Consider the following 10,485-nt stretch of genomic DNA (forward strand, 5'->3'; position numbering starts at 1 on the left):
TTATCTCTTCACTATTTTTTTTTTCTTTACCATAGCATCCACCAAATGTTAATTTACAACTTATCTACAATTATATAAAAGCAGCCTAGTGTACAAATCTCGTGTTAACGCAAGGTCCGAAAAAATGTCGCATTCAAAATGTGTAATGTACACAGTCTAACCTGACAATTATATCAGTGGCTGTTTCCACGACTTAAACCTGTGACCTTGAAGACGCGAGACAATTTCGAACTACAATTATAAACTAAAGTTTTGTACTAGTGAAACCTTTGAAACTTTAATAAAGCATAAATAGTAGCTTAGATACATACAAGTCTATAACCCAAGTTAAAATATATATGGTTACATTGAACTCATGCAAACACAACTCATGATCCTATTGAACAAACAACAACAGAGAACAAATCCAGATACCAATCACTATACTAAGGAAAAGAATCAAGCACTCTTCTTATATTTTGCTGCAGAAGGATAGGACTTTAGCCAAGGAACCCACACTGAAGTTGTCTTCTGATACACCCTAAAAGATTCTGCTCTCCATTCTTTCCTCAACATTCTTTCCTCAACAAGCCTAGTCACATATGCTAAACACATGGTATTAACCAATGCACCAAGAAAGCTCCATCGATATCCGAGGCTCCATGAGAATAGAGCCAATCCCCACCACCACAGCTGCTCGCCGAAGTAATTCGGATGGCGACAGTAATGCCACAAGCCGCTATCAAGGACAGGCACCATTGGCTTACCAAGACCTTTTAGTTTGTTGTTTCTAATCACGAAGTCATAAAGCTGTGTATCGGCGAAGTATGCTATGACGATGCCACTTAAACAGACGACGATGGCGACCAAGTCCCAGATGCTCAAAGGCTTATTGACAGAGTGCACAATGTTTAAGGGTAGAGATAATCCAATCAGAAACACCTGCAAATGTGAGGAGTGAAAATTAGAAAACAAAGAGCATCCATTTCATTGCACATCAATAAAACCAAGCAGAAAATTAACCAAACTGGTTCAGGGATTTCATTTAAACATAGAGTGAAATTTCACTTTAGTCCATGAATTCGTAAGCATTAATCCTAAAGGTTTGTAAAAAGGGTGGTCTAGTACACAGCCGGTCGATGATGCACACACCCTTACCCTTTCAAGCAGAGAGGCACCAAATCATCACAAGGCAACAATGCTATCATTACACCAAGACTTACACTCTGGTTTCTAACTTCCAACCATTTCTTGATTAACATATCATCCATGGTTAGTTCAAAGAGATTCTCTTTCTTTCCTTTTTATTTGTGAAATGCAATATATGATTATAGTTACTTTACAATTACAACTGCAAATTTTTCATAATAGCACAAATACCAAATAAAACATGGATCCAAAAACCAGAATAAACCTCCCCAACAACAAGATTATACTCGCATGCAAAAGTCATTCCCAACCAGGCACAAAGTATGATTGTATTGGATTCAGAACCCATACAATCACTAACCAAAACAAACTCATGACTAAATCCTTCAAGAATCAAGTCATTCGAAAATGACATCATTCAACTTGCATCCTCCCATACCCTAGAATGATCAACTACCATGACCAGCAATTACAATTTCAGCTTTCAAGTCTTCATTCTTTATGAAGTTCAAGCATCAATATATTCATAACTCAAAGCAACAAATGTTTACCAATATGCAAAAAATATGAATCCATCGAATTTCTAAAGTGACATATATTGTTGAACCACAAGAGTAAAACAAAAAACATATAAATAAATTATGACCTGCTGAGAGACATAGACAGCAAAGAATGAAATCCACCACCATTGCTTCCCATACTGGTGGCTCATCTCAGTGAAACGCCAATCCTCCCTCGCACCCCATTGCCATCTCTCTCTCCTGAAGTAGTTATGAGTGAGCCTTAAACTCCATATCCAAGTCAATGTCACCACAATCCAAGACCTCCACCAATCAAACTGTGCCAAAGGGTGACTTGCATAATAGTGAACAAGCATAACAGGTATCACTGTCCAATACGGATCAATCAACTGTAACAACAAAACCATAACCAAATCAACTTAATTAGCTCAAACTCTCAACTTTAGAGGAACCCAGAAAGGGAAATATTGTAGCTAGTGCTGTGAAGCATTAGAGAAACTAGAATAGTACTGAATAAGAGAAAATTTTATTAGAATGAGTGAGTTTATACAGTCATAGCATAGCTTTATATAGCTAAGCATGTAACAGAATGATAACAGCTAACAACCAATCACAAGCTTATCATCATAACAACAGCTTAACTAACTTAGCCTTTATCTACACCCTTAATAGGAAACAAATTACAAATGTGATTTTTGAGTCACTGTTCAATTAACAAGCTAAAAACTAAAAATGTCAATTTTGCTGATGCCCAGAGAATAAAAACGTGAATTTGAGTGAGAATTTCATCACAGTCCAATTAACAAGCTAAAAATGTCAACTTTGGAGATACCCAGAAAATAAAAAAGTGAATTTGAGTGAGAATTTCATCACAGTCCAATTAACAAGCTAAATCACAGTCCAATTAACAAGCTAAAAAATGTCAACTTTAGAGATACCCAGAAGGGAAAAATCTGAATGTTGAGTCAGAACTTTATAAGTAGAAGCCAAAAATGCCAACTTCAAAGATACCCAGAAAGGAAAAATGAGAATTTGAGTGAGAAATTTATTAATATGTACCCAGTGACTACGCTGGAATTGGCCTATGATCCAGAAGAGAACATTGACGTTGAAGAAGAAGAGTGCATTGACCAATAAAAGTGGGTGGTGGTAGCACCAAGAATACAATGTTGACAAAAAAGGTTCAAGTTTTGTTGAGAAATTTGACTGGTCATCATAATGTTCGAGGAATGAGAGGTAGAAGATGATGGAAGGAAGAGGAACCAGGAATGCTATGACAGCGTTCTTCAGGTTTCCACTGAGTACCATGTCGTAGCGTGTATTTTGCGGTTCTTAGTCAGTTAGTTGCATCACACATTCAAAGTTCAAACCTATATATAGATCGAGGGGAAAAAAATAATATGAGAAAAAAAATCCCTAAATTATAAGGAAGTAGTTAATAATAATCTAGTTATATGGACATATATAATTGGTTACAGCAATATTAGTATATTATATAACCAGCAAATATTATCATTTTGGATTAATATTTGTCCAGCAATCATTTAGATTTATATTTATAGATATTTACACATAAAAAATATATAATTTACACCTATATTTTTTAAAATTTGTACACATAAATTAATAAAATTTATTTATTAAAGACAATTTAATATTTGAGTTGGCCAAATAATGGCCAAAATTACTAAAAACTACTAATTACCTAGAGTTTTTGAATTAGTTATACAACAACAAAAATGCTATTTACACACCAAAATCAATCATTAAAATTATTTATCATGTATGTGTATAAATACATATGTAGTTTAATTCATTTATATTTTGTAATGTATATTCTATATTAGTGGCTAATTTTGATGACTAATTTTCATGTATACCTAGAATGGTTATACAAAAATAATATGAATATATAAAACAATCAATATATATTTAGTTATACAAAATTATTATATATATATATATATATATATATATATATATATATATATATATATATATATATATATATATATATATATATATATATAAAAGCTATTCTGTATATAAATATATGTGTTATTTCATACATTTTTAGTTTGTATTTTATATTCTAATTTCTAATATATATTCTATACTAGTAGATATACTTAATTTGGTAGCTAATTTTTTATGTATATTTAATATGATTATCGTGTATTTAACTAACTTAGGTTGATTGAGTGGTTAGTTTATTCGTTCGTTTAAACAAGTGTCGGGTTTAAATTTTGAATCCACAACAAACCTTTAAATGGAGTTTTAATTTGCAACAGATTGATTCTTACTAACCAGGATACCGCAACAAATAAAAAAATAATTATTGTGTATATTTACATATATTATTTTATATATTTTAATATATATTTTACATTCTTGTATTTTATATAAATAATTTATTAGTGAATAAATTTTATCTACGTGTATCCATGATTGTAGTTTTAAATATAAATATTGAATTTACATTCTGGTAATAATCCCTAATTTATGTGTCACTGCTATTGCACAAAGATATAAGTCAGAACAAATCACTTGCTACTTGTGGAGTTGTGGTTTCCTACAAGCAGCTCCATACACACACAATGATGTATTAAAAACTGATACAAATATAATTTCTCTTGTACAAAAATCTACCTAGTTTTCTACTTTTCTCACAATAACTGCTTTAAGTTAAAAAATCAAGGAAGTTGGAGAAACATAGTATATCTTAACATAGATGTTAGAGTTTATGACAATAAGTGAACCCAAACATATCATAAATTAAGTGACATTACATTATACAACAATGCTTAGCAGTTTTGTAATGATGTTTACATTCCTATAGTGGTGCCCTTAATCATAGATTAGTATCTAGTCACATGACAACTTCATCATGGAAACCTGGTCCCCTACTTCCCTTTCTGCTTCTTCTATTGCCTTTGAAGGTTATCATGCCCAACACTTTCATTCTACGCAGAAAGGAGTGGAAAAGAATCTCATTGTGCCAAACTTGAGCTGGAAGGCCAATAGAATATTTAAATACAAACCAATTTAGTTTAGTCGAGTGGTCATCTCACTCATTCGCGTAAGCAAGTGTCGGGAGTTCGCATCCTGTCTTGTGTATGTAGCAATTCATTGGCCAACAGCAAACCTTAAATGGAGCTTAGATCTGCGATGGATTAGTTCTTAATTTGTCGTGTTGGGAGATAATGTGGACAAAAAAAAATATTCAAATATAATGTATACAATAAAAGATGATTGACATAGTTGATAAAAAATGACTTCAAATTTTATAAATTAAATTCAATTTTCACTAATAATATAACTACTATTTAACAAGTCATTCATAAATACTTTTGTAAGTGTCTAAAATATAAAAAGACATGTCTTAACTTTAATAAAGGTTGGTATAAAACTAATTGCTGGCATGATAGAGTTTACTAGAATATTTGTGCAACAAATACTTATTTAGAGGATCTTGTGCTATTAAATAGGCATAGAGTATAAAAGATCATGATAATCTATAGTATAGCAGCATATCTGCAATACTAATGCTTCCACATGTCTCTCATTATGAGCAAGTTCCTTTTAAAAATTTGATGCAATTTTCTTGATGAAAAGATAACTAGCACCATAAATAGTTAGATTTTGATAATGATACTACTACTACAATTTTATTGATAATATTACTTTACTACTATGCCAAATGTAAAACCACCATTAGATCATTCATGATGAGATAAAGGAAGTGTGTGATATTTGATCTAACAAAACAAGGGTATTACTAGGAGTAATAGTTATCAGAGTTGAACTCTTGTAATAATATAAGAAGATTCTGTGATAGTATTGAAAGGTTTACATCAAAAGCATTTCCAAAAATTCATAATGAAAATAGTACAAAATTTGATATCAATATCCCTAAAATTAGACACCACAAAGTATGTCAAATTTTATAGGCCTCTAAGAGTATCAAGCTCCCTAAGTAATCTCTCTATACAAGAAGAACATCTCATCATAGTTCAACACTCCCCCAAAGAAGGCTTTTAGAGCAACAAGGTTGAGTTGCATCCAAAAGTTCATTGATTTTCTTGCCCTTGATGATCATTGTGCTGATTATCACCATCATGTTCGGGTTCCGGTCCACCATCCTCATAAGTAACCCATGGTAGCATTGACTCAAACAAGACAGCCAATGCATTCCTATTTGCGACCGGCCGAGGCGCATGGCCATTGCCTTGCAAATTAGCAAATTGGTTCTCATCCTGTATTGGACCCCCCTCCCTCATCATCCTTGGACCACCAATGAAATGTTGCAGATTCTCTTGCGGAATGGACGCAACCGAGTCCGAGAAATCAGATACCAACAGATGTCCATACCTAACATACAAAATAAGTGTGATTATTTAAAAGACCAACCTACCATGATGAACTGCATCCAAAGTTTCATGTCGAATAGGATTAATCGTGCTACTTTCTTTTGCTTTCAATTATATGGTAAAAAGATGAACAAGCTTCAAACATGTTGATTCCTTGTAACCTCATCAAACAATTATCTATCAAGTATATGGATTATCAGCAGTTCAGCACCAATGTTACTAATGCTGAGCAACATGCATTTCTGTGTCTGATACTCGACCTCTTGCGCATTCCCTAATTCTATATCATGTGCATCTTACAAGGTTCTCTTATAGCACAAAAAGAATAAAACTTGTAGCTCAGATATATCAACATGCCTGCCCAATGCTTTATGAGTTACATTAGTTAACCACCACTTACTCATCCCAAAATCCAAATAGAATCAATTGTGTACCAAGATTAGAATACTAGGTATACCTATAAACAGGTTCACAATGGTTTGCAAAACATCATACCGAAAAATATAAACAAAATAGATAGAAAGAAACACATACTCGTTTTTCTCGGATGAGAAAGCTTCTTTTCTGACACAAGCCCAATCCTTAACTTCACTTTGATTATTTTCTATGGTCTTAACCACTTGTAGTGCAGCATCACTTAACAATTTTTGTAGATCAGGAAGCCTCCAAATAAGATAATTTCTCTCAACATAAATATTAATTAAGTGGTCTTGAGATTGAATGCCAGTTTGATCTGATCGGAAAAACGCATGCTTGAGAATATCTGTCCAAATGCGATCTTTCAAGGGTACTTTGGCGACAAGCTTCTTTATGACCGAAGGGTGGAGCATCAATGCTTGTTTCATGAGATCAGACGAAGACGACTTCTCAGAACCTACACTAGCATCATTGGAGGCAGCCTCGCGCTCAAGGTAAAACCGACAAATGGCAAGGGAAAAAGAGATATTTGGAAACAACCAAATGGAGTTATCACTTTTGTAATCTTCAGAAAACTTTTCCAGCCATGCATACTCCTCAGCCCTTAAAGCAAAGTAGTCGATGCAGAAAATAGCCCCCATTGGATCATCAGAATCCAGAGAAAGCAACAATTTACAGACCTCTAAAGCAGATCTATGGCAACCACGCCTGTCCAAATTTTTCATGTGAGTGAAAAGAGCTGTGAACATGGGCTTGTTCGTGTCATGACCAAACTTCAGTTGGCAATTACCCTGCAATGGAGTGAACATGGGATGCCATGCACATTCAAGGGCATATAGACACTTGGCAATAGCATCTGCAGACATCTGTTGCTCTCCCACTACCTTGAAATACTCTGCCATTGTTAGAAGCGAATCTAGATGATATGGATGGTACAACAATACACTAGCTAGAGCATTTAAGTCATTTATTGCTTTGGAAGCTTCAAATGCGCCTTGAGCTTGGGAGTAGGACGACGAGTGTACATATCTACATAATAGGAACAAACAATGAGGGGAAATTACCAGTAGTTAAATAAGGTTACGATAACCATAAACATCAAAATAGGATATGAGGATGCAAAGTACAATATTTATATTCAGTTCTTAACTCATTTGGGCTCTCACTGTGGAAACTGTTCAAGAATCACTAGTTAAATACATAAAAAGAATTTGAATATCAGATACCATAAGTAAGTCTACCCCTTCAACACATCCAGATACACACAACCACACACAAGGCAAGTGGAGTAAAGAGAAAGCAAATTAGAACATGTTCTCAATCAATTAAATAAAATTATCCTTACTTAAAGTAGTTATATCCGTTCTTTGTTTCGAGAAATTCCATGGAGAAAGAACCATCCCACCGGGGCCAATGGCCTGCTGGAGTGACCAGAACAGTCTTTCTAAGATTGTAGTGTCCACGCCTAACTCCACGCATCTGCCTAGAACTGCTAGCTTGAATATTACTACTACTACTACTCTCGAATGATTTCACAACCTTAGATCCAAATATTCTTTTCAGCTCATTTTCGGCATTCAAATACTTAGGATCCACCTGTAATACGGAGATCGCATTCTGTTTGACAGACTTATTTTGTTCCTTGGCATTCACTGCTTTAGCTCTGGTAGAGACATTCTGCTCACTCGAAGAGTTGACATCCAGTGACAAATTTTCCAAAATCAAGTCCAATTCCTTTTCGGATCCTCCTTTATTGGCAACAGAACTATCCTTGTTTTTCTTCTTCTTCTTTTTCTTTGATTTTGATGAGGTATCTTTCTTTGAAGATGACTCTTCTTTATTATCATATCTCACCACAGTTTCATTGGTGGATTTTAACTCATCTCCCTGTATTCGAAATAGCAAAATTATCAATCAAAACCTAAAGATTAGAAGCTAACAAGTGCAATTAACATACTCATTAGACCCTAGTCCCCTACATTCCTCTTCATAAGGAAGAATCCAAACATTACTTTAATTTCAAACACTCTGTGATTTAGTATCACATCTTCAATCAAAATCATATTGCACTTACACTATAACTTAAAACCAAGTCCTCCAATATATACATAATGTGTTTCTAACCAATTTCCAAGCACAAAAGACAAGCTAGAATTATATACTTTGTGCATGAATTCAAAGAGCTTAAGAGGTTATTCCAATCTAAAAAGGGGATTAAAATATTCTCGAAATGAAAATGAAGAGGGAAATTAAAAACCTGGTCTTGTTCTTCGGCGGGGTCAGAATCTTGGTCATTGAGAAGGTCGAAAGGGTTAATTGAAGAACGATTCGCAGAATGATCATCGTTTTGTTCATCCTCTTCGTCTTCGTCGTCTTCTTGGGGTTTGAGGTGAATCTCTTCTTGTTGGGGAAGATGGAGTTGCTGATTCAGAACCTTCTTCACCAATCGATGCGACATCGTTTTTAACCCTTCAATCAGCTGAACCAACCAACCCCCTAACACTGCCCACAAAGAAAAAACGAAAATTTCTTCATCAAATTCAATCACAATAATTATAAGAAGAAGAAAGAAGAAGAACCTCGGAGAAAAGTACAAGTTTTTTTTTTTGTCAAGAAAGAAAGAACATTTTTGTTCCCGTTTTTTGTTTTTTTTGGGCTGGAATTTCTGGTTTTGATTACTGTATAAACGTTTGCTATTGGGCTATACATTGTTGGGCCTAAAGTCCACATTTGTATAAATGGGCCTTCAAAAAGGCCACTTTTATAAAAATAAACTGAAATCAACTTAGGTTGGTCAACCCAGTAATTCATTCGTCCGTTAAAGTATGAGGAATTCAAATCTCATCTTATATATATAGAATCTTGTTGGCCAATAAAAAACCCTTAAATTAAACTCTAATTTGCAAAGGATTATTCCTTAACATTTTTAAATAAAATTCAAATATATGACGAATTAGTTATTGACTTATTATTACAAATAAAAATCTAAATACAAACATTTGCATCTAAAAAAATTTTTCCCACAACATCTCAAAACTAACAGGTTAAGAACTAATTTGTCGTAGATTAGAGTTTCATATGCAAAATATTCTTTGTAGACCGACCGATAGAGTCTCTCAGTGCACCCTAAGACCTATATAAAGGAATTTGGAACTAAGCTAACGAAGGCTAATCTAAACATGTGGAGGTCTAGCTTTTCTACCTTCAAAATAAAATGGAACTCTCACTCTAAACTTAGGCATATGGAATAGAGCCGATAGCACTGGTTGGTTCTATTAGTTCAAACATTTTAAATAACTCCTAATTTCATATAGTAAGCGTTGATAATCCAATCAACCGTTAAGGATATCCAAGAGCACAAATAAGATATATAAGAATTTACCACAAGTTAATAAATTGCTTTATACATAAGATATGATTCAAACTCCAATACTTATTTAAATGAACAAGTAATAAATTAACTATTTGATCAACCCAAATTCATTAAATATTTGACCTAATTTCATTGCTCTAAGTTAGGCCTTTTAATACTTGATAGGTTTACTCTAACTTTTTAAAAATTTTCTCTCCCTAAATAAGTAAAAGATTAATCTCACAAGAGATACTTGAACTTTAATATCTTATCTTTTTCTTTTTTATTCTCAAGTATCCAAGATAGTGTTTAAATTTTGGGTTTTTTAAGAATTAGGTTCAGTCATAACTCATAAGCACCTTACTTTGTACTATATCATATGAATATGATTCTTTTTGGATTTATCGTTTACTATTATTGTATGCCAAAAGAAAGTGTAATCTTGGGAAGCCTAACATTCCAAATCAACATGACAAACTTGACTACTAGAATTGAAATTCTTGATGAACTCCATAAATATTCTGATTTATCAATCTTATCAACTTTTTTCAATGTGGATTTACTTAAAAAAGTTATATATATAAGTATATGAAACTCAAATACACTTTATGTTGACCGTCCTTTGTTCCACGTGAAAATTGAAAGTTTGAAGCATTCAATGAAGCCAATTCTGCCGTTATTCCATTTTTGTCCTCAT

General features: G+C 33.4%; 2 protein-coding genes across 2 annotated transcripts; both read right to left on the bottom strand.

Annotated features, from left to right (window-relative positions):
- Window positions 1-250: 250 nt before the first annotated feature.
- LOC112734771 (uncharacterized protein C594.04c) lies at window positions 251-3,057 on the bottom strand. The gene is made up of 3 exons (XM_025784223.2): window positions 2,709-3,057; window positions 1,775-2,038; window positions 251-921 (listed from the first exon to the last, which is right to left on the bottom strand). The coding sequence occupies exons 1-3, from the start codon at window positions 2,955-2,957 to the stop codon at window positions 439-441; spliced, it is 996 nt and encodes a 331-aa protein (XP_025640008.1). The 5' UTR covers window positions 2,958-3,057; the 3' UTR covers window positions 251-438.
- A 2,371-nt stretch (window positions 3,058-5,428) lies between these two features.
- Window positions 5,429-9,031, bottom strand: LOC112734776 (uncharacterized). The gene is made up of 4 exons (XM_025784230.2): window positions 8,694-9,031; window positions 7,782-8,323; window positions 6,554-7,465; window positions 5,429-6,020 (listed from the first exon to the last, which is right to left on the bottom strand). The coding sequence occupies exons 1-4, from the start codon at window positions 8,892-8,894 to the stop codon at window positions 5,720-5,722; spliced, it is 1,956 nt and encodes a 651-aa protein (XP_025640015.1). The 5' UTR covers window positions 8,895-9,031; the 3' UTR covers window positions 5,429-5,719.
- Window positions 9,032-10,485: the final 1,454 nt, after the last annotated feature.

Source organism: Arachis hypogaea, chromosome 2 (assembly GCF_003086295.3).
Source record: "Arachis hypogaea cultivar Tifrunner chromosome 2, arahy.Tifrunner.gnm2.J5K5, whole genome shotgun sequence".
In the NCBI taxonomy this organism is placed as follows: domain Eukaryota; kingdom Viridiplantae; phylum Streptophyta; class Magnoliopsida; order Fabales; family Fabaceae; genus Arachis; species Arachis hypogaea.